Source organism: Ranitomeya imitator, chromosome 2 (genome assembly GCF_032444005.1).
Source record: "Ranitomeya imitator isolate aRanImi1 chromosome 2, aRanImi1.pri, whole genome shotgun sequence".
Lineage (NCBI taxonomy): Eukaryota > Metazoa > Chordata > Amphibia > Anura > Dendrobatidae > Ranitomeya > Ranitomeya imitator.
The window spans coordinates 470,621,346-470,645,531 of record NC_091283.1 but is presented as its reverse complement, the minus strand read 5'-3'; the positions used below and the strand labels follow the sequence as shown (position 1 = coordinate 470,645,531).

The following is a 24,186-nucleotide window of genomic DNA, read 5'->3' as shown; positions in this document are numbered from 1 at the left end:
ATCACCGAAAAAGAGTGTTTTAAAATAATATAGAAGGATAAAAACTTTGATGTGAGTGCTTCTTTAAGCAGACTTTTCTTAAAAACTTTTAAATGCCCTCATACCTGTTAGGTGAAATTCATCTGAACCCATCAATATCGGTGGCGGCACTGCTCAGCCAGCAGATCTGTTTTAGGGCCTCCAGACAGATGTGGTTTCAGGAGAAAAGGATCATGCCGTTGGAGTTTCAATGGCCAATCTATATGTTTTCATGATAGATAAGGGCGCTTTCACCTTTCTCCCCTTTGAAAAAGCATGGCTGAACAGTCATGTGTGCAAGGAAATCTGTCTGCCGCACAAACAAAAGTTTCGACAGTTACCTAATGTGTATGCCAAATATACTGCAATTTATAAGACCGGGGTCACACTTGCGAGTGCAATGCGAGAAACTCGCACCAGTCTCTCACATCAATAACCGGCACTGTCGCCGGCACTCATGACCGAAGTGTTCAACTGCATGTATTTCTATGCAGCCGCACGCCATGGTCCTGAGTGCCAGGACTTGATGCGAGAGACTCGCACTAGTTTCTCGCATTGCACTTGCAAGTGTGACCCCGGCCTAATACTTATACTATACTGATGCTAAGAAATTTATTCTCCCTTTACATCCAAAGTAGAAATTCTGCTGGTTGCTATTTGAATCTGAGAATCAATTAATAGGTTAACTGTGTGTCATTATCCGAGATTCTGCATCGCAGTTCACCGTGAATAGGAACTGGCAAAACTGAGAATTTACCTGTCAATGTGAATGGAGAAGAAAACATCTGTAACTCATAGTCATAACACAAATAATGATTTTCTTTTTTACTTAGGCCGCAAATGTGAGCTGTGGCTTTGCGGGAACACGTTCACCTTAGCCGACATCCTTCTGGGAGCCACGTTACATCGACTCAAGTTCCTAGGACTTTCCAAAAAACACTGGGAAGATGGGAGCAGACCAAACTTACAGTCCTACTTTGAGAGAATACAGAAGCGCTATGCATTCCGGAGAGTACTAGGAGACATCCACACCACTCTCCTCTCAGCCGTTTTACCCAACGCATTCCGCCTCGTCAAACGGAAACCGCCATCTTTCTTCGGGGCATCTTTCCTTATGGGATCACTAGGGGGGATGGGTTATTTTGCCTACTGGTATTTAAAGAAGAAATACATATAATGACTAGCGTGTCTTAGTTTGATGTCTCTGTGCTATGTATTAAAATTCAACCGAGTACCAGGAACGGAACAATCGTCGCCATGAAATATCCTTAACGCTAATGTAAACATTCCATAACAGAGAACAAGTAGACCTTATATCGCAACACAACTACTATATTTGCAAATGACTTTTGTAGAGAACAAAAAACAAATAGACTGTTGCAGTATTATTAGATCAAGGACGCAATCTAAAATTTCCTAAATTGATGTTTACTCTACAGACGGCCATAGACATAAAGATTACCTCTCCCCCAAACTCCAATCAACATTCCTATATTAATCTTTTGTTGTAATAAACTGAGCTGGGTCCTCTCGGACAGCAGGGGTATGATAATTTTCCTTAATCATTTCCTACAGCTGATATGATCAGGCGTCCTATATTGTTTGGCAACTCCTACAATTTTCTTTGTTTCATACAAGATGTTATTCCTGAGTCAAGAACCCCATTTCTCTTGTCCTTTATTGCCGAACTTTCAGCTAACATTGCTATTATGTGGTGGCCTCAATATGGCTAATCAATCCACCACCATCTCCTGAGACCCCCCCAATCCTATAGAGCTATGTCCAAACGTAGTTGTTTTGAGTGGATCTGCTCCAAAATCCACTAAAACAAAAAAAAGTTTGTAAGGCCGGTGTCACACTAGCGAGTTTTACGGACGTATGAGAGGCGCAGAAAATACGCATTGCACACGGACCAATGATTCTCTATGGGGCAGCTCCTATCTTCCGTATTTTACGCATCCGTATTATACAGTCTTGTACGGCCGTAGACAATCGCAGCATGCTGCGTTTGTCAGCGTATTGCGCAAAAAATCCGCCAATGAAAGTCAATGGGGGAGAGAAAAATACGGATTACACACGGACCAACAGTGTGACTTGCGAGGAATATGCAGCGGTGTTCTATAGAAAAGCTGGCAATTCAGTGCGGTGTACAGTAAAATCACACTGACAGGTTAGAATAGCTAAAATAAATGTCTACACATAGTATAGGGGTATATATATTATATATATGTCAGTGAAACACACATATATATATATTTATATTTAATACAGCGCTAGATAGCTTAAAAGCCGGTAATTCAATTGCCGGCTTTTGTTATCTCCTTCTCAAACCCGACAGGATATGAGACATGGTTTGCATACAGTAAACCATTTCATATCCCTTTTTTTTTTTTACATATTCCTCACTACTAATGTTAGAAGTGTATGTGTGCAAAATTTGGGGACTCAAGCTGTTAAAATAAAGGGTTAAATAGCGGAAAAAACTGGCGTGGGCTCACGCGCAATTTTCTCCGCCAGAGTGGTAAAGCCAGTGACTGAGGGCAGATATTAATAGCCTAGAGAGGGACCATGGTTATTGGACCCCCCCGGCTAAAAACATCTGCCCCCAGCCACCCCAGAAAAGGCACATCTGTAGGATGCGCCTATTCTGGCACTTGGCCACTCTCTTCCCACTCCTGTGTAGCAGTGTAATATGGGGTAATAAAGGGTTAATGTCACCTTGCTATTGTAAGGTGACATTAAGCCAGGTTAATAATGGAGAGGTGTCAATAAGACACCTATCCATTATTAATCCAATAGTAGTAAATGGTTAATAAAACACACACACATTATAGAAAAAGTATTTTAATGAAATAAAGACACAGGGTGTTGTAATAGTTTATTATACTCTCAATCCAATTGAGTATTGACGAATATGTAAAAACATAATGGATATGAAATGGTTTACTGTATGTAAACGATGTCTCATATCCTATCGGGTTTGGGAAGGAGATAGCAAAAGCCGGCAATTGAATTACCGGTTTTTCTGCTATCTAGCGCTGTATGAAATATACATATATATAAATATATATGTGTCTCACATATATATATATATATATATATATATATATATATGACTGTATATATGTTTTAACGAATATTTGAGCCCATGGATCCATTGTATGTCCGTTTTGCAAGCCGGCGAGAAAATCTCGCTGTACGGATGCCATACGGATTACATATGGAGGATGACATGCGCAAAATACGCTGACACACCCTGCCTACGGAGGAGCTACGGACCACTATTTTGGGAACATTTCTGCGTATTACGGCCGTAAAAAAACGGACCGTATTTCCCTACGCTGAGTGTGACGCCGGTCTCACCCTCTTCCTATTCATTTCTATAGAAAATCCACTGTTCATATGAGTTTTTTGAGTGCTCAAAAGGGTGATCAAAACCTCATACATAACCCCAAAATAGTGTCAATAAAAATGTTGGCTCAGGGCACAGAAAACAAGCCCTCACACAGCTCCATTACCCCAAATTTGAAAACTTTACAGCTCTTGGTAAATGGCAACACAAGCTATTTTCTTTCACCACATAGAGCACCACTACAGCATTTTATTCCAGCTCTTGAGTGGTGCCACTAATCAAAGTTTCCTGCCGCTTGTATTATGCTCACCAGTTGCCGTCTTGGTTTTCCTTGGTTCGTCTCCTCATGGTTTTTGGCGCGTTTCTGCTCCAGAAAAAAAAACTCTTTGTGAACACATCCTAAAATGTGCTGTCCAAGGATAGCAAAACAAGGCTGCTTTCTACTGAAAACGGTGTGACTGGTATTACAGCTCAGCTGAAAAAAGTGACATGCTGCTGTTTTCAAAAATGCAGCAGGTTTCCAATTCATTCAGGAAAAGAAAACAATGTGTGTGCATGAGATTTTTGAAATGTCATGGCTTTTCCTGTTACTGTAAAATTTGCGTAAAAAAGTAGCAGAAAAGGCAGCAAAAACACAATGTGTGAACATAGCCTAAAGCTGCCATGTTTTCCTAATCCTTTACAAGCCATTTAAAGAGCAATAATTTCTTTCTGTTAGGATGTCTGACATTCTTCTGACAGATTTTATTGCTAATTTAGTCATCAGAGATTATCCCTTATGTTCCTTGGTCTGATCAGCTGAATTATCATTATGTCTATGGTCCTCTTAAAGGGAACCTGTCACCTGAATTTGGCGGGACCGGTTTTCGGTCATATGGGCGGAGTTTTCGGGTGTTTGATTCACCCTTTCCTTACCCTCTGGCTGCATGCTGGCCGCAATATTGGATTGAAGTTCATTATTAATAAATACTCGCTAATGTTATGTGCACATGACGCCTTTTAAATACAGGCGTATATGCCCAAGAAGAAGACACTTAAATGTATGTATAAAATAGTGAGCCGAAGGGTTCACTTGCGAGCAACTTTGATGAGTCTCGCACGGCAGTACCCGGCACTGCACCCGGCACTCAGATCGGAGCGTGCGGCCGCATAGCAAAACATGCTGCTGCACGCTCTTCTCCTGAGTGCCGGGTGCAGTGCCGGGTATTGCCGTGCGAGACTCATCCGAATTGCTCGCAAGTGAGTATGAGCCCTAAGGCCTCGCTCACACATTCGGTAATTCAGTATTTGGTCAGTATTTTACCTCAGTATGTGTAAGCCAAAATCAGGAGAGGAATAATTAGAGGAAAAGTATTAGGCCGCGGTCACACTTGCAAGTGCAATGCGAGAAACTCGCACGAGTTTCTCGCATCAATACCCGGCACTGCCGCTGGCACTCATGACCGGAGCGTTCAGCTACATAGAAATACATGCATCCGCATGCTCGAGTGCCGAGTACTGATGCGAGAAACTCATGCACTTGCAAGTGTGACGCCGGCCTAACAGAAACACGTCAGCACTTCTGCATTTTTTACTCACTCCATATTGATGTAAAATATTAATCGAATACTGAATATGTGAACGTGACCTTAAGAATGGATCGATCATGTGTTTTTTAATTCTTTGCGGCTTTGGAGACCTGAAGCGGTTTACAGAAGCTCATGACTGAACTTGAGAAAAGCAAGTAGTTTTTACTTTGTAGAACATATCTTCATTCTTTTTAGAGTTTCTTTATCGCTTTTTCAGGCGGACTACGGAGTGTACTCACCTGAATAAGACGTGTGCACATAACTAGCGTTTCCTAAAGTAGTTTCCACTTAAAGAACCTGTTCTTGAACCCTTAAAAATGAAAAACCTTCTCCATCTGAACTAGCCTTAATCAAGGTTTGTAATGTCACTTGTGACACTGTTCGAGTAGACATAGTAGGCCTCAAAATGGCCTTTTTTACCCCTAGAGAACAATCAAAGCTCAACTTTTATTTCTTATACTGCCCTAGACTGTAAACGTTGATTGGTTGCTATGGGTAACTAAGCCAGTTTTGATTTATGAGGTCAACATACAGGCTGAGCTCAAAAAATGGCGGCCGCTAGTGTGTGTGTGACAGGTTGACTTTAAGTGAAAAGTGAAAAGCGACCAACTAAGTGATATGATGCTTTAAAAAGAAGCCATTAACTTTGTAAACACCTCATTCTTTCCTACTTCTTTTAAGGTGATGAGCACAAAATAAAAGTCCTTCACGTAAAAAAAAAAAAAAAAGCTTGAGACGGAGGAACGAAATTGTCTCACTGTATTTCTTACATTACTAGGATTTTTGTCAGCTGTTTTTATTCAGATTTTTGTTGTCTGCCGTTTAGAGAATGTATCAGGTTTCGCCTTCATCCTTTCGATGCCTTTCAAAAGCAGTGTCCTTTTTGTTTCCACCATTGTCATGTTCTGTCTTGGAGGATGTATGAACCCGTCTCATGTGAAGGTCTGTGGTCTCCACCAGTGTGTCCAACCATCATCACCATCAGTTACAGGGTTCAAATCTTTCTTGTGCCTTTTGTATTTCGGAAAGCAAACTAAGTTCTGTAACAAGAAAGTGCTGAGGAATTTCAATAAAATTTTGGCGGGAAAACGGTAGAAGTTTATTTCCAAGGCTTTTTCATTTCTTTTATTGCAGGGATCCTGTGAGCAGCTATTTTACTTTAGTTGTGTTATATAAAGCCACGGCCTACGGTTATCAGTGCATGCTGGGAGTTGTAGTCTTACAACAGCTGGACATCACGGATTTAATAGTTACTGTAGCATAAAGGCAGAAAAAAAAGGTGTGGACCACCGCAGTGTCAGGAGATTCTCTGGGTGACACAAAACTGGGCCCCAAAGGTTCAGATGAAGACAAATCCATTTGAAACCAATCACTTACTACTAGTTTTTATTCATTATGGGTCGTCCACAAATTTTTTTAAAGAGGATGTATGCTTTCCTACTTGTAACCTCTACAGTATAACAATTCTGTGTGTACATAAGGAGAGTCCTGTCAATCAAGTAGAGCACTGCAGGGAGAAGCTGGTCAGGGGCTACGCCAGAGTAGTCAGGTGTCTTCGTATGATCCCCAGCTGACTCTTCACACTATGCTCAGAAACGTTACAGTAGTTCGGAGAAAAACAGACCTGCAATCATGAGGCCAGACTCTTGTCTGTGTTAGGAGAGATGATGGTGTCTTTTTAAAGGATTTCCAGATTTTAAATAAGTATCAGTGTATAACAAAAGTTGTCCGATTTGGAATATACTTTGTAATTCTGTTGATCACCGTTTTAAATATATCTGCTTACTGTCAGAGAATACAAGCATTGTTTATATTGGGATTGAAAACCTGAATATTTCTAATACTTGTTCCATTATGAGCGAACCAAAAATCTATCTTTTCCTGATAGTTTGCCTGTTTTTCAACTAGGAGAGAGGCGTTAAAATTCCAGCTTCCCGATTGTTCTCTTCTCCAACATGATCATTCCGCAAGAGATGAGAGGCCCCCAAGCACATCAGGTTGTTGACCAGCGTCCCTCGACTATCATCTAATGTGTATGAGGTTGTCCTAAACAACCCTGGCATAACGCCTCGGCACTTTACAAATAAATCCTGTCCCAGTCCATAAGTGTTGTGTACATTGCATTGTACTCACTTGTAGGCCAGAGGCCTTCACTATATCCACGTCCTTGGTTCCAGGAACAGCCGCACACATAAGAGGACACCCAGTTTGTTTTCACAAGTTTAACTTTACTGGACAGTTCAAGTATATCAGTCTTCAACACGCAGTAACGGGCACAGAACCCTTCACCACTTGTTCCATCAGCATAGTACATTTCAATCATTTTCTTACATTTAGCTTGGATTATTAATACTTTTACAGGTCCTGTTAGCCCTAGGGATTCCCCATCCGGCACCTAAGTATTCCCGAAATCCGCTACGTTTCCCTCACGAAGTTCTATGCCCATCCTCCTCTGTACAGAAGGGTGCTCTCCATAGCCCCCGACTTGAGCCTTAGGCCAGGGTCACACTTGCGAGAAACTCGCATGAGTCTCGCATCTCAATACGCGGCACTGCCGCTGGCACTCGGGACCGGAGCTTGTGGCTGCAAGTATTACTATAGTTTCTTGCAAGTGTGATCCCGGCCTTAAGCTTCGGATGTTACAGGAATGTCCGCTGGGAGTTTTGTATAACCTCATACCACCAGAAAGTTTTGTCCACACCGTACATCCAACCCACTGCACTTTGAACTTAACCTTGCTTCCAGCGAACACTGTCACTAAGGCTGGAGTCACACTACCGTATAACTCTGCCCAGTGTTATTCTATGGGGCAGATCAGATCTGTGATTATGTTCTCATTCGGCATGAGAGAACAATCGCAGCATTCGGTGAGTGGCAGCGAGAGTCAGCTCACTAGTAAAACATCGGACTGCATCGGATGTCACCCCAGTGCAGTCCGATATATGGCGAGTCAGGCCATGGACAGAATCGCAGCACAGTAGCATGACACTCGGCTCCCGCTCGCAGTAGAGCTGGAACCAGGGGTCATTAGCATATCACATTCGATACTCTCACATCCAATGCCAAATGCTGGTGTGATTCCAGCCCTACTCTCTTAATAAGGTCGGAGTCACACTTAGCGTATGTAAAATCAGTCTGAATCACCCTGCCGAGAGTCACACAAGTGTTCTCCATATGGTCATCGGTGTGTAATCCGTTTGCAATGTGATGAAGCAATTTTCTCGCACCTATGTATCTGTATGACATCGGTATGACAAGCGTATGGCTTTATATTTCTCACTGCTTTTCCCCATTGAATTTAATGGCTCAATGGGCTGAAATGAGGAAAATGTGTGTGTATTTGTCGCAAGTCACACAGATGGTCCGTGCAGTGTCCGAGTTTTTCTAGAACCCATAGGCTTGCATTGGCAAGTCTCGGGACGATATACACGTGCTTTCATAGAATGGTAGAGTTGGAAGGGACCTCCTGGGTCATCTGGTCCAACCCCCTGCTCAAAGCAAGATACACCAAATCATCCCAGACAGATGTCCGTCCAGCCTCTGAAGACTTCCATGGAAGGAGAACTCACCACCTCTCGTGGCAGCCTGTTCCACTCATAGCGGGAGACGGCATGGCGCACTTCGCATTGTTTACTAGGTATGTCATTTGATTCACTAAGTAGGTACCCTGTTGGTTATGGTTTATTTACATCTGGGAGTCTCTCACTATGTGTTCAGTAATGTCTTTTGTGAATAGCTGATGGGTTTTTAGGCCGGCTTCACACTTGCGAGTTTTACGGACATAAGAGCGCAGAAACTACGTCCGTAAAACTCGCAAAAAATACGGCACAATTATTCTCTATGCCCCTGCTCCTATCTGCCGTATTTTACTGATCAGTATTATACGGCTTTCTATGGCCGTACAAAATCGCAGCATGCTGCGTTTGTCACCGTACTGCGCAAGAAATACGCCAATGAAAGTCTATGGAAGCGTGAAAAATACGGATTACACACGGACAAGCAGTGTGACTTGCGAGAAATACGCAGCGGTGTTAGAGAGAAAAGCCGGCAATTCAGTGCGGTGTACAGTAAAATCACACTGACAGCTTACAGTAGAATAGGTAGAATAAATGTGTACACATAGAATAGGTATATATATATATATATATATATATATATATATATATATATATATATATGTCAGTGAGACACATATATGTATATATATTAATATTTATTCCAGCGCTATACAGCTTGAAAGCCGGTAATTCAATTACCGGCTTTTTCTTTCTCCTTCCTAAACCCGACATGATTTGAGACATGGTTTACATACAGTAAACCATGTCTTCTCTCCATTTTTTTTGCAGATTCCACACTACTAATGTCAGTAGTGTGTATCTGCAAAATTTGGCCGTTCTAGCTCTTAAAATAAAGGGTTAAATGGCGGAAAAAATTGGCGTGGGCTCCCGCGCAATTTTCTCCGCCAGAGTAGTAAAGCCAGTGACTGAGGGCAGATATTAATAGCCTGGAGAGGGTCCACGGTTATTGGCCCCCCCCTGGCTAAAAATATCTGCCCCCAGCCACCCCAGAAAAGGCACATCTGTAAGATGCGCCTATTCTGGCACTTGGCCACTCTCTTCCCATTCCCGTGTAGCGGTGGGATATGGGGTAATGAAGGGTTAATGCCACCTTGCTATTGTAAGGTGACATTAAAGGGAACCTGTCACCCCGTTTTTTGAGATTGAGCTATAAATACTGTTAAATAGGGCCTGCGCTGTGTGTTACTATAGTGTATGTAGTGTACCCCGATTCCCCACCTATGCTGAGAAATAACTTACCAAAGTCGCCGTTTTCGCCTGTCAATCAGGCTGGTCAGGTCGGGAGGGCGTGTTCACAGCGCTGGTTCTTCCTCAGCTTTACGTTGGTGGCGTAGTGGTGTGCGCCTGTTGAAGTGACTAATCCACTGTGGGCACGTGAACAAGCAGCGCGCGATCTGCGCTGTCATCCCTTTCGTCGGTCGGGGCGGCCATCTTCCTGGGGCCGCGCGTGCGCAGATCGAGTGCTCTGCTGCACGGGGCTTCAGGAAAATGGCCGCGGGATGCCGCGCGTGCGCATTAGAGATCGCGGCGGCCATTTTCCCAAAGCCGGGATGCAAGCTCCCAGGCTTTCTAGGAAAGTTCCCACGATCTATGAACATCCAGCAGAGGGCGCCTCACCGCAAATGAAGCTAAATATAGATCATTGATCTATATTTAGCCTCATTCCCCGGGGTTTTGCAGCAAGGAGCAACCTGCATTAGCGGAACTCCTTGCTGCAAAATGTTTTAACCCCTTCAGAAGGATTTACATCGTTGGACGTTACAGATCTGCGGAGGGTAAGTATATTGTTGGTTTATTATGTTTTTTACTTACAGAACGAGGGTCTTCAGTGATTGGATTGGGCGTAGAATAAAATACTCCAACAACCATTGTTTTTATTTCATTAAAATATTTTTAAATAATGTGTTTGTGTTTTATTTAACTCTTTACTACAATTGGATTAATAATGGATGTGTCATAATTGACGCCTCTCCATTATTAATTAGGCTTAATGTCACCTTACAATAGCAAGGTGGAATTAATCCTTCATTACCCCATATCCCACCGCTACACGGGAATGGGAAGAGAGTGGCCAAGTGCCAGAATAGGCGCATCTTACAGATGTGCCTTTTCTGGGGTGGCTGGGGGCAGATATTTTTAGCCAGGGGGGGGGCAATAACCGTGGACCCTCTCCAGGCTATTAATATCTGCCCTCAGTCACTGGCTTTACTACTCTGGCGGAGAAAATTGCGCAGGAGCCCACGCCAATTTTTTCCGCCATTTAACCCTTTATTTTAAGAGCTAGAACGGCCAAATTTTGCAGATACACACTACTGACATTAGTAGTGTGGAATCTGCAAAAAAAATGGAGAGAAGACATGGTTTACTGTATGTAAACCATGTCTCAAATCATGTCGGGTTTTAGGAAGGAGAAAGAAAAAGCCGGTAATTGAATTACCGGCTTTCAAGCTGTATAGCGCTGGAAAAAATATTAATATATATACATATATGTGTCTACTGACATATATATATATATATATATATATATATATATATATATACATACATACAGTATATATATATTTTTTCTTTTTGGGACACATGGATCACTTCTATAGCGGTATGTTGGTTTTGCAAGCCTGCGAGAAAACCACGCAGTACGGATGCCATACGGATTACATACGGAGGATGCCATGCGCAAAAAACGCTGACACACCCTGCCTACGGAGGAGCTACGGACCACTATTTTCGGGACTTTTCAGCGTATTACGGCCGTAATATAAGGACCGTATTTTCATACGCTGAGTGTGAAGCCGGCCTTAGATAGTACCTCAGCTATTTCTATTATTATGTCATACTTGACTTTAATTGTGCTGTTGTGCCTCCATGTTTCCCTGCCATTCAGTGTGCATTTGATTGCCGATTTTAGCCCCTTGGTTTGTTAGAGACCATTTGTATTCATCAATAAAGTTTGCATTATTTACAGTATTCGAACTATGGACTATTAGGCTATGTGCACACGATGCGGATTTGCTGCGGATCTGCAGCAGATTTTACTGCGCAGAAACGCTGCAGATCCGCACTGTGATGTACAGTACAATGTAAATCAATGGGATAAAAAAATAGCTGTGAAGATGGTGCGGAAAAATCAGTGCGGAATTGCTGCGGATTTCAAAGAAGTGCATGTCACTTCTTTTGTGCGGATCTGCAGCGTTTCTCCAGCCCTCCATGTTAAAAATCCACAGAGGCAAAAACCGCTGAAAATCTGCACAAAATCTGCATAAAAACCGCGGCAAATCCGCAGGTGCGGATTCTGCCAGGAGATGCGGATTTTGTGCAGAAAATTCTGCACTTTTCCTACGTGTGCACATAGCCTTACTGGCTTTTTGTTTCAGTGTTTTTTTCTTACAAATACTATGGTAAAATACTGACCATATACTGAGGTAAAAAACAGATCAAATACTGAGATAAAATACTGAATGTGTGCACGTGGCCTTACTCTGTGTAGTGGCAAAAAACGTTATTATGGAAACCATCAGCAAGCAGGTTATTTGATTTTAACTAAGATTTTTATAAATTCCAGAGAAACTGCAGTACATCCTGAGAGATTCATGACATATGAACAACAGATTCGTCAACAGCAGCTGGTATGTGCTTTCCGTAGAATAAAGAGTATTTTTTTCCAACTACAAAAAAAAAAATTGAAGTCTAGGCGTCCACTGAAAAAAAAGAAAAAAAAAAAAAAAAAAATCAGACGGCAGTTGGATTGTCCGATGTTCAGAGACTGAATGGAGAAGATTATAAAGTAATGTAGCGGCGCTTAGTGATATAGCATAAAAAAGCAGCAAGTATCTCCTTACCACATAGGAGGACGCAGGGACAATATTCTATAACTGATGAAAAAATCAATTAAACTTGCGAACTTGTGAAACTGAAGGATTCCGTGGTAATCCGAAACGCGTTGGTTTAATTTTGGCTCCCCCAGTGCTCCGTACCTCCGACAGGGGCACCACGTGACTTACTGGACACGTGACCCGAACATCACGCAGGTCCTGCCAACTACAGCTTTTCTGAGCGCCGCGCTCCTCGCACACGCTCCTTCTCTTGCGGCGGCTGTCACCGGCCGGGACAGCACGCTACGAACTACCGCCAGCGCTCTTAATCTCCGCAAAGACGGTGAAGGTATTTTCATCTGCAGTATTCACCTGCATCGCCTCTTACTGGCATTGTCTACGTTCACCTGATGTGCATCCTGCGGCAGGTACGATTTCTTTCAAGGTTCTCTGACATGTGCATCCACTAGGACGGAATTATTTTGTTTCATTTTAGGGTGTTATGATTGTGGATATTAATTTATAGGATTCCCGCAATCTTTACACATATATTTTTGATACTTTTTATATTTATATGTCTCCATTTCCAGACCTCGAATAGTGTACCCATCATTTAATACAAGCAACGTCATCATCCATTTATTTCTATCTTCTTTCTCCTTATCAGGTAAATTACAATTATCTTTATTTTTTGGCCCTCTTTTATATGCATTTCTTAGCGCAAGTTTAATTGATTTTTTCGTCAGTTATAGAATATTGAATGGAGAAGATGTAGATTTTTTTTTTTTTTAAATCTCCATGCCGAAAAAATGGAATCACGCTCTGACCGTACTTTGTTAAAACTGCAACCACAGTCTGATTAGCGCAGTGTTTCCCAAACTCCAGTCCTCATGGCCCCCAACACGTCATGTTTTCCTTTGTATTGCACAGGGGACGGAATACTAAGGCATCAGAAACTGTGCAATACTAAGAAAATGCTGAAAACACAATGTTGGGGGCCGTGAGGACTGGAGTTTGGGAAACACTGGATTAGCATAATCGGAGTAATTTTTCAGCCGTATGACCCAGGCCTTATACAAACGGCAGGATGTACATGGAGACAATGTTATGTTTAAATAAAGAGACTGATTTTTCGTATGAAGAATTTATTTGTTCCAAGGCATAGTGCATACATATAGCCACAACTGCATCCAATGTCTCCGCAGATTCAGGACACCCCATAACGGATGTAAGCTACATGGTGCAATCCAGATCCACAGGGGTTAATACTGTGTATTATTGGCATAAATATTGTGTTAAATGAGTTCAATAAGACAAAGCGACACAATCTGATATGGAGCAATAATACCTGGCCCATAGACAAAACCATTCCAACATTAAAAGGGACATCTCGCCTACATACCTCCCACCACTTATGTTAAACTCCTCCCCAATCCACAGAAATAGCCATTGAAACCTCCCCAAAATGCCCACTTAGGGCTACATTGTTGTAGGCCCTAGCCCTTTTTTAGACTTCTAATTTGTGTCAGTTACGAGTATTATAAAGCAATGTGACACAGACGACCAATCAGATCACTGCATTTTCACACGCAAACTAATGCAGAAGAAAAGTGAACCAGTTGTCCATAGCAACCAATCAGATTTCAATTTTCATCTTTCAGAGGCTCTTTGAAAAATGAGAGCAGCAATCTGATTGGTTGCTATTGGCAACTGCTCCACTGAAGCAGCAAAGCGGCAATTGAGGACAATACTAGCAGCGCAATTGTGAGACGAGTCTCCCATGTAGCACAGGCCTAAGGAACGGTACCAGGGATATTAGCTTATTAAGTCACTAGTGGCATTCATGAGGCACTGCATCCATTAAATTATCGAAGGCAGCCATTTTGGGAGTGAAATCAGAATTTCATTGTAGCCAATCAAAACCCTGCTCACAGAATGGGTGCCGCCATTAAAAACAATAGCTACATATTAATCATTTTCCTTAGAATTAAAATTCATATTCCAAACATAACATGACAGCACGCACAGAACGTCAGCCAGCTTTTCCAGACCCTTAAAGGGGAAATCTGCTCTTTGACAAAGTTGAAAATGGCTCAAACTTAGTCCACATTTATCACAACTGTCCAAGAATAAAACTGGCTTTATTGCCCATAGTAACCAATCACAGCGCAGCTTTCATTTCTCCAGAGCGGTACTTAAAATGAAATCTTAGCTGTGATTGGGTGCTGCGGACGCATCCTTACTTCCTTTCTTTTTTACGTGCACTGGCTGGATCCATTTTTGGTATGTCAGTTTGTATAATCCTTGTTGCATCAGTTTTTCATATATGAAAAGACATAAAAAATCTTAGCTTCTTCTACACAATAAACAGTACAATACTGTTTTGTTTTTACAGCCCGTTGACTTGTATTGGCGCGTTTGATCCGCAACATGGGTCAATGTAGGGTATGTCTCTACCAAAGCAGCAATGTCACCAAGGGTCATAATTACTTTGTTGGGATCCAAGCGCCCCAGACAGCTTCTCTCGGAAAATATTAGTGTTCACAAATAAATACAAGCTAAAAATCCTTAAAGGGGTCCACTATTGGACAGCTCATTATTAATGGCCTAGGGTGCTGCATAAATTAAAAAAAGGATTATATCTATTATATATACTCACACTTATCTCATGGACTGGTGCTGCTCCTTCGCTCTCAACCTTGTCAACTGGCACAAGCCACTTGACCACTGCAGTCAATCAGCAGCCACTGATTGGCTGCAGCCTTCACATTTTTTTCCCAAACTGAATAACCGTGTTTCCTCCACTCGGAATAAAGGCCTGTCTAATAGTGGACAGACTCATTACTCTAGGAACTGAAACTGATAGTTCAAAAATTGTAATAGTCTTGTTTTTATTTTGTGAGGTTAGAGCATATGAACGTCAGAAAGGAGCACCAAAAAAAAAAAAAACGAAAACCTCACACCAACGCTTTCCTTTAGTATTGCAGTTCAGCCCCACTCATTTCAATGTGTGGATCACCTGCAATACAAACCACGGACTGGAGAGGCGCTGTTTCTGGACTCACTTTTCGAATCCTGAACAACCCCTTTAAGTTGTTTTCTTTATGATCCGAATGTGGCATTGATTCATTTGCACCAACATGACCCATCTTACCATAAAATGGGATTTCTGGGTAATATAAATTTCACGTGGTCGCGTCTCGATTGGACGCCTGACGCCACAGAAGCTGATTAGTCAGTGACTACACCTTTTGAGAACCATCTATATTAATAAAGCAGCTCAGCTACCAGATTTCCGAGATTTAGCAGACCCCGGGGTGCTATACACACAGCTCCCGCTTGCTTTAACCACCAGGTATTTATAACATTATTATTGACTTGTGGTACGCTCTGGACTTTGAGAGGCTAGACAGTCAGAAATTAAAGGCTGGCCTTTTTCCCAATGGTGTCTGTTCCTGAACACAACGAGTTACATGGTAATGACCCTATAAATTAGAAAACACCAGTGCCTAATGTGGAATTACAACCCCCAGCATGCTGGAAAGTCAGCGGCTGCAGACCTGGTTATATGCGGTGGCCAAGGGGGACTGTGTAGTCACAAGCTGAGTACTTTACTCTAGCACATTTTTACCCATGTATAATGAATGATTATCACGGTGTAGCATCTATGCACTACAAATAGTACAATTCCTTCATTCCAGCATGGTAAGTGTCAGAATACAAGATAGGCTAAAATAACAAAAAATGGTTTTTGAAGAACCCCTAGGTGGTCTAAAGGAAAGGCTCCAGTAATAAAGACAAAACTGTATATAAAACATGCTATAATACTGAAATGCTGGATTACCAGATGCCGGATTAAGGGAATTTTACTACACACCATGTAAGGTTGGGGCTACAAAGCCAACTTTGGCAGCGACAAAGCTCACTCTACACGACATTGCAGCCCTATGTAGATGAATGGGGTCTAAGGTACCACGACAAGATGCTGCAATAAGAACCAGTTGGATTTGTTGGCGGTGCCTTATGTCTTCCTATATGACCTGCACTACGCTGTAGTAGCGGCATAGTACGGTCTGTGTTATGAAAAAAAGCCTAAAAGTGAATTATTCCTCCTTGCGGTAGGAGTTCTGTTTAGTGTTATTACTTTATCTCGGTTTTTATTTACGTAATGTCACAGCAAAAAAAAATTTAAAAAAAATACAGCAGAGCTATGTAAAACTTCAGCAGTAGTGATGAGCGAGTATACTCGTTGCTCGGGTGACCTCCGAGTATTTGTTATTCATCGCCTCAGTTGCATGATTTACGGCTGCTGGACAAGCTGAATACATACAAACAGGCATTCCTCACATGTACTCAGCGTATCTGGCAGCCGGAAATCATGCAGCTGAGGCGATGAAAACTAAATCTCTGAGCACTAACAAATACTCGGAGGACACCCGAGCAACGAGTATACTCGCTCATCACTATTCAGCAGCAAAAAAAAATAAAAAATCTTAAAAAGAAATTAGTGAATGACTTTGTTTTCAATCTTGGCAGCATGCCTGCACTTCTGTCATCACTGCATGAAAACGTGTCATCCGCCACCACGGTAACATCACAATGGATGACATCACCGCTGCAGGGACTTATGACCGGAAGCAGCAAGAGACTCCAGAGATCGTGCCTAATTTTAAGGCTATGTGCACATGTAGGAAAAGAGGTGCAGAATTTTCTGCACAAAATCCGCATCTCCTGGCAGAATCTGCAGCCGCGGATTTGCCGCGGTTTTTTATGCAGATTTTGTGCGGTTTTTATGTGGATTTTTAACATGGAGGGGTGCAGAAACGCTGCAGATCCGCACAAAGGAAGTGACATGCACTTCTTTGAAATACGCAGCAATTCCGCATAGCTATTTTTTTCCCATTGAATAACATTGTACTGTACATCACAGTGCGGATCTGCAGAATTTCTGCGCGGAAAAATCCGCTGCGGATCCTAAGGCTGTGTGCACACGTTCAAGATTTTTTGAGTTTTTTTCGCTATAAAAACGTGAAAAAAAAAACGCATACATAAGCATCCCATCATTTATAATGCATTCCGCAATTTTTGTGCATATGTTGCATTTTTTCCCACGTAAAAAACGCATCGCGGTAAAAAACGCAGCATGTTCATTAATTTTGCGGATTTCCCACTATATTATTGCATCCCAGAACCTCCAGCAAAAAATCTGCAAAAAAAAAAACACAAGAAAAACGCATGCAGATTTCTTACAGAAAATGTCCGGTTTTGTTCAGGAAATTTCTGCAAGAAATCCTGACGTGTGCACATGGCCTCAAAGTGACAAATTGGTTTTTTCTTGTTCCGTGATTTTTAAATTAAAAATTATTCAAGGGTCCCAAATGTTGCCCTCCTCCCCCCTGGCACTGGGACAAGGATACATTGAATAGACATAGGATAAAGGGAACGTACGATTATAACACTGCTCTGGAGGCAGAGTGCCCCATAGACTATTGTGCGCCAGTTAAGAACAGGCATTAAATATTCTAGTCTGGTCTCTGTAAACCATACCGCCCCCTGGCAGCTAAAAAAACATTCCCCCCCCCAAAAAAAAATAAAAAAATCGTCAGTCACCCTCTTGTGTCTGCAGTTTCTTCTGTACACACCCATCTTTTCTAAAGCCCTGAATGGCAAAGCTTACTATTTATTGTGCATTTTTTCTCCCATTTAAAGAAATAGTCTGAATCGGCAACAATTCCTTTAAAGGGGATGTCTGCTACTAGGACAACACCTTCTCAAGCTGAGTGTTTGACCCCGTTAAAAAAAAAAAAAAAAAAAAAAGTATACTCACCTCTCATGCTGGCGCCATGAACCCTGGCAGAAAGGGTGCAGACACCGCTGGAAAAATACTGGAACGGGAGGTGTTTTTATTTTAACAGGGCCATACATGGGGAATGAGAAGACGTTCTCCTAGTAGCGGACCACCCCTTTAAGAATTCACCGGCCAGTTGCTTTTAATAAATGATCGTATCGTCAAGTATCACATTGGTGACTGCAAGGTCGCACTCAAATATAAAAAAATAAGTGCTGGTTACATCTCTTCCTGGGACAGCTGGGTGTCAACCAACATCTCTACCATTACGGTTCCCACCCAGCTTTCCTAGAGAACTGCAAAGATGGGTGTCTACAGTAGGTGCAATACTGACAGCCACCCAGCTTTCCCGGAAATACATTAAATTAAGAAACAGTTGCTTTAATTAATAGACGGGTGATTTTTTGGTGTGGGAAATACTTCATGTAACCCGGGCACATGTACCGACAGATGGCATTATTTATTGTAGCCTCGTTTCCCCTCTTTGGTAGTGAACCTCAGTGGGAGTCCAGGGGAATATGGCACCAGGTACCACCGCCTGTAAGTCACGTACCAGGCCAAAATTCCAAAACTTGTTCCAAGGAATTTTTGCAAAAAGTCGTGAAAATAAAGGGCAGTGCAACCAAACATAAAAATCCACACGGAAAGCAGAAAGGCCAGTGATAAAGTCAGGACATTAATAAGATGCTTCTGCCAGGACTTGTCTAAGCGAACAAAGTGCAGGACGGCGGCTTCTTCCAGAATCATCAGGGCGCAGTACGGCAGCAGGAACGAGTGGCCGGATATGTCAAATCCATCCCAGAAGCCTCCGCTGGCGATACAGGAGCGTTTATCAGTGTAGTCTGCTCGGATCTCCAGCACCGCGGAGGAGTTATAACACGTGCCCGTGGCGTTCTCAATCACCATGAAGATATTGGTGCAGGTAAACCAGATCATGGTGCCCACCAGGAGGGCGCTCAGCCTGCGGAACACTGCGCTCAGGCTCCTCGTAGCTACGTAGCTGGTCAAAGCGATGAACGGCAAAAGGCAGAGGAACGTCCATCCCCAGGAGACCTTCACAAAATACCTGACGGGAAAGGAGGGGGAATAATAGCAGATTACATACAGCGTACAGTCACAGTCAAGGAGGAGATCACACGGGCTGGCAATCTACAGGGGGCACTGCACCGGCTGCAATCACAAGTCCGCAGTAATGTCTTATGAGGGTCAGTAGCTGAGCCTGGTAATAAGGGGGCACTAACTGTGGCTGGCAATATTATGGGGGCACTGCCTGTGGCTGGCAATATTATGCGGGCACTGCCTGTGGCTGGCAATATTATGGGGTCACTTACTGTGGCTGGCAATACTATGGGGGCACTGCCTGTGGCTGGCAATATCATGGGGCACTGCCTGTGGCTGGCAATATTATGGGGGCACTGCCTGTGGCTGGCAATATTATGGGGTCACTTACTGTGGCTGGCAAATCTGGAAATTTCATCCACCAACTGTGGCTGGAGGGTTTATCAGGGCACCGACTGTGGCTGGAGGGTATATGGGGGCACCGACTGTGGCTGGAGGGTTTATGGGGGCACCGACTGTGGCTGGAGGGTTTATGGGGGAACCGACTGTGGCTGGAGGGTTTATGGGGGAACCGACTGTGGCTGGAGGGTTTATCAGGGCACCGACTGTGGCTGGAGGGTATATGGGGGCACCGACTGTGGCTGGAGGGTTTATGGGGGCACCGACTGTGGCTGGAGGGTTTATGGGGGCACCGACTGTGGCTGGAGGGTTTATGGGGGCACCGACTGTGGCTGGAGGGTTTATGGGGGCACCGACTGTGGCTGGAGGGTTTATGGGGGCACCGACTGTGGCTGGAGGGTATATGGGGGCACCGACTGTGGCTGGAGGGTATATGGGGGCACCGACTGTGGCTGGAGGGTTTATGGGGGCACCGACTGTGGCTGGAGGGTTTATGGGGGCACCGACTGTGGCTGGAGGGTTTATCAGGGCACCGACTGTGGCTGGAGGGTTTATCAGGGCACCGACTGTGGCTGGAGGGTTTATCGGGGCACCGACTGTGGCTGGAGGGTATATGGGGGCACCGACTGTGGCTGGAGGGTTTATGGGGGCACCGACTGTGGCTGGAGGGTTTATGGGGGCACCGACTGTGGCTGGAGGGTTTATGGGGGCACCGACTGTGGCTGGAGGGTATATGGGGGCACCGACTGTGGCTGGAGGGTTTATGGGGGCACCGACTGTGGCTGGAGGGTTTATGGGGGCACCGACTGTGGCTGGAGGGTTTATGGGGGCACCGACTGTGGCTGGAGGGTTTATCAGGGCACCGACTGTGGCTGGAGGATTTATGGGGGCACCGACTGTGGCTGGAGGGTTTATGGGGGCACCGACTGTGGCTGGAGGGTTTATGGGGGCACCGACTGTGGCTGGAGGGTATATGGGGGCACCGACTGTGGCTGGAGGGTATATGGGGGCACCGACTGTGGCTGGAGGGTTTATGGGGGCACCGACTGTGGCTGGAGGGTTTATGGGGGCACCGACTGTGGCTGGAGGGTTTATCAGGGCACCGACTGTGGCTGGAGGGTTTATCAGGGCACCGACTGTGGCTGGAGGGTTTATCGGGGCACCGACTGTGGCTGGAGGGTATATGGGGGCACCGACTGTGGCTGGAGGGTTTATGGGGGCACCGACTGTGGCTGGAGGGTTTATGGGGGCACCGACTGTGGCTGGAGGGTTTATCAGGGCACCGACTGTGGCTGGAGGGTATATGGGGGCACCGACTGTGGCTGGAGGGTTTATGGGGGCACCGACTGTGGCTGGAGGGTTTATGGGGGCACCGACTGTGGCTGGAGGGTTTATGGGGGCACCGACTGTGGCTGGAGGGTTTATCAGGGCACCGACTGTGGCTGGAGGATTTATGGGGGCACCGACTGTGGCTGGAGGGTTTATGGGGGCACCGACTGTGGCTGGAGGATTTATGAGGGCACCGACTGTGGCTGGAGGATTTATGGGGGAACCAACTGCAGCTGGAAATGTTATGGGGGCACCGACTGTGGCTGGAAACGTTTGATATACGTTGCCTCCAGTCCCATCCCCAAAAGATGGCAGAATGCCCCCCTCACTACAGCAGGACGTGCTATGAGGACCGCAGGATTTATGTTCAGGACTCTCTCCTATAGAACACTCTTATTACACGCTCCTGTAGTAACCGCCTACAGGCGCCAGGAGGCGCCCCTCACATTACATACACTGTACAATGACAAGTCTGTGACCTGCCGAGGCCCCGCCCCCGTCACTCACACATTCAGGACGTTCTTCTTGTTACTGAAGTAAGAGTCCGCCAGCGGCCATTGCTCCTTCACCAGCGAGCCGACCAGTGAGATGAGCGCCAGTCCCCACGCCGCGTGTCTCCGGAGATTATCATTGAAACATCTTCTCCGTAGCCACGAAGCCAAAGCCTCCATCTGCTCCATGCTGGGCCGAGGCCGCCGTTTGTCAGAAGACACGTGACATGTTCTGCCCAATCACGATCCAGCTGACTCAGGGCAGTTTGGTATATTCAAACATGGCGGCTCCTGAGTCATCTGCTGATTTTTTTTTAATCTGGACTAAGCTTTATTGCTATGTTCACATTGTGGTGAAATTGAGCTTGTTACTATTATTCTTGCACAAAATCCAAGAATGTCCCTTGGGTGTTTATTCTAAAGAAATTCCCTGTATGCTCGATCTGTAACATTGCCCTAAGACGTCCTGCACACTTTGGAGCGTTTTTACTTGATTATGTTTTTATTATTCTGTTGCATTTTGTACTATAGCTGCTTTGGAAGTGATGTGATTCTAGAAGTGTTCTAGAGGCCATACGTTACCAATGGAGGGTGATGGTCCGCTGCCTGCCCGTGGGTCCTCGCCTTCCTTGGCCTCTCGCCATTAAAGGGCTGTCCGTGGCCCCTTAGCTGCCGTGGCTGTCGTCTCCAAGCAGCCAGCTATCAGTTGACCGACATTCGTGGCGGCCTAAGCCACGACTGTACCAAGCGTCTGCTGCCCAGCTTGTACCCTGATCTGGTCATTAGCTGCTGGGATTCTCTTCATGGCCAACATACCATCAGCAAATGGGAGTGCCGTGCCACAAAGCTAATGACTTCCCTATGTTAGGCTACTTTCACACTAGCGTCGGACTCGGCCCGTCGCAGTGCGTCGGGCGGAGGTTCCGACGCATTCCGTGAATGCGCCGCACAACGGAGACAGCGGATGCATTTTTCCTGCGCATCCGCTGCCCCATTGTGAGGTGCGGGGAGGTGGGGGCGGAGTTCCGGCTGCGCATGCGCGGTCGGAAAAAGCGGTCCATCGGCAGCAAAAAAACGTTACATGTAACGTTTTTTGCTCCCGGCGGTCCGCCACAACACGGCTAATGTTAATCTATGGGGCAAAAACGCATCCTGCAAACAACTTTGTAGAATGCGTTTTTTCCCATAAACGACGCATTGCGACGTATTGCAAAAAACGCTAGTGTGAAGGTAGCCTAAGAGGGGTTTTCTGCTATATTTTTGAAGTGATCAGTCAGTAGCAAATCTGCTTAAAGGAAAAAAAAAGAAAAGCATGGTTTATGGTCCGCAAGAGACAGAGCGGCAACGCTGGAGGGCAGATTACGATCACCTTTGAGAGAGTGGAAAACCCCTTTAACATTGGTAAACCATCCATATAAAAGACTCTACCCTCTGCTGCTACACTGATAATCTCCACCATGCCTGGAGAGATGGCAGTGAATATTGGGGGGTGCGCTCAGCCCGAAATCCTCCCAAAAATTATAGAATAAAATCAAGTGCAGTCTTGACGTTGAGATAAATGCTTTATATAGAAATGTCTTTATTTTGTATTTATTGTATCAAGCACAAAACACATGAAATATAGTGTTGGGAATGGGGACTTATGTGAGCAGAAAAGGGAGATGTTTTCACCTGTTCTGTGTCTTTACCGCACAGTCACTGTGCCCAGTGTGTGGAGGTGACAGAGGGAAGTGGGCGCTGTGGCGTTACCAGTGTGAGTCATATACTGACTGACAGTCTGCTTCCCTGATCTACAAGTCTCACACTGCTAACTCCTCCTTTCATTTAAAATAATCTCAAGGAGATCTATGTCCCGCCCATAGTTCATAGCAGCTCATTTTCATATAAGAAAAACAGGGATTTCTCGGAAATAAGACATTAGACTATAGATATTAGGGTAGCATTTTTTCGGCTTCTTATGATCTACATGCTCATATAGACAGACAACTTAGGAAGGTTGATCCTACAGATTCCTTTTTAATATGTGGCTCTCAAAGTATACAGACACAAAAAAAAATATTTTTTTTCAAACATTGTATTTAATGTATAAAAGTAATAAAACAGTGTAAATTTGGCATTACCATAATTTTACTGACCCACAGAATGAAGATAACACCGTATATGTGCATCATGATGAATGGCGTAAAACTTTAAATGTACATAACGGTTAATAAAATATGGTTAATACGTAATATGTACCCCAAAAGGGCGCCACTGATGAATGCAACTCATCCCGCAAAAAAACAAACCCTTACATCAAAGGATAAATTAAAATGTGACGGCTCTTAGAATGCAGCAGTGAACAAAATTCGAAAAAAAGCTTTGGCCTGAAGTCCCAAAATTGGTCAGTCGTATAGGGGTTAAGAGGGGTGTCCCAATACTTTTAATACTTTTGTTCATATAGTTCACGTTTCCTTGGAGAGTACAATCATATTTTTTGTAAAATAAGAGAATTCGCAATCATTTTAGTAAATTTATTATTCCGTCTTGGGACTCTTTTTTTTCTGCACCATTTTACATTTGGCAGAAGAGCGTCATTGCTGCTCTATTAGCCTATCGGCGAGGGTTGATGCGCCATCGAGAAGATTTCGTTTTCTACATGAGCACTAGATGTCACTATACCTTAGGAGAAATGTAGCAATACTCAGAAATATACTAGATGATATGAATTTTCGAATTCTGGAATGTGAGAG

At 44.1% G+C, this 24,186-nt stretch overlaps 2 protein-coding genes across 2 annotated transcripts in view; one reads left to right on the top strand and one right to left on the bottom strand.

Annotated features, from left to right (window-relative positions):
* GDAP1L1 (ganglioside induced differentiation associated protein 1 like 1) overlaps positions 1–1,553 on the top strand; it is a 107,266-nt gene extending 105,713 nt beyond the window's left edge. The window contains exon 6 of the mRNA XM_069751258.1: positions 852–1,553. Coding sequence (XP_069607359.1) covers positions 852–1,195 — 344 coding nt within the window. The 3' untranslated portion in view covers positions 1,196–1,553. The remainder of the gene's footprint in view (positions 1–851) is intronic.
* An 11,903-nt stretch (positions 1,554–13,456) lies between these two features.
* On the bottom strand, positions 13,457–21,702 carry FITM2 (fat storage inducing transmembrane protein 2). Its single transcript, XM_069751257.1, has 2 exons — positions 21,471–21,702; positions 13,457–19,242 (listed from the first exon to the last, which is right to left on the bottom strand). Exons 1-2 carry the CDS (start codon positions 21,641–21,643, stop codon positions 18,633–18,635), a joined length of 783 nt encoding a protein of 260 aa, XP_069607358.1. The 5' UTR covers positions 21,644–21,702; the 3' UTR covers positions 13,457–18,632.
* Positions 21,703–24,186: the final 2,484 nt, after the last annotated feature.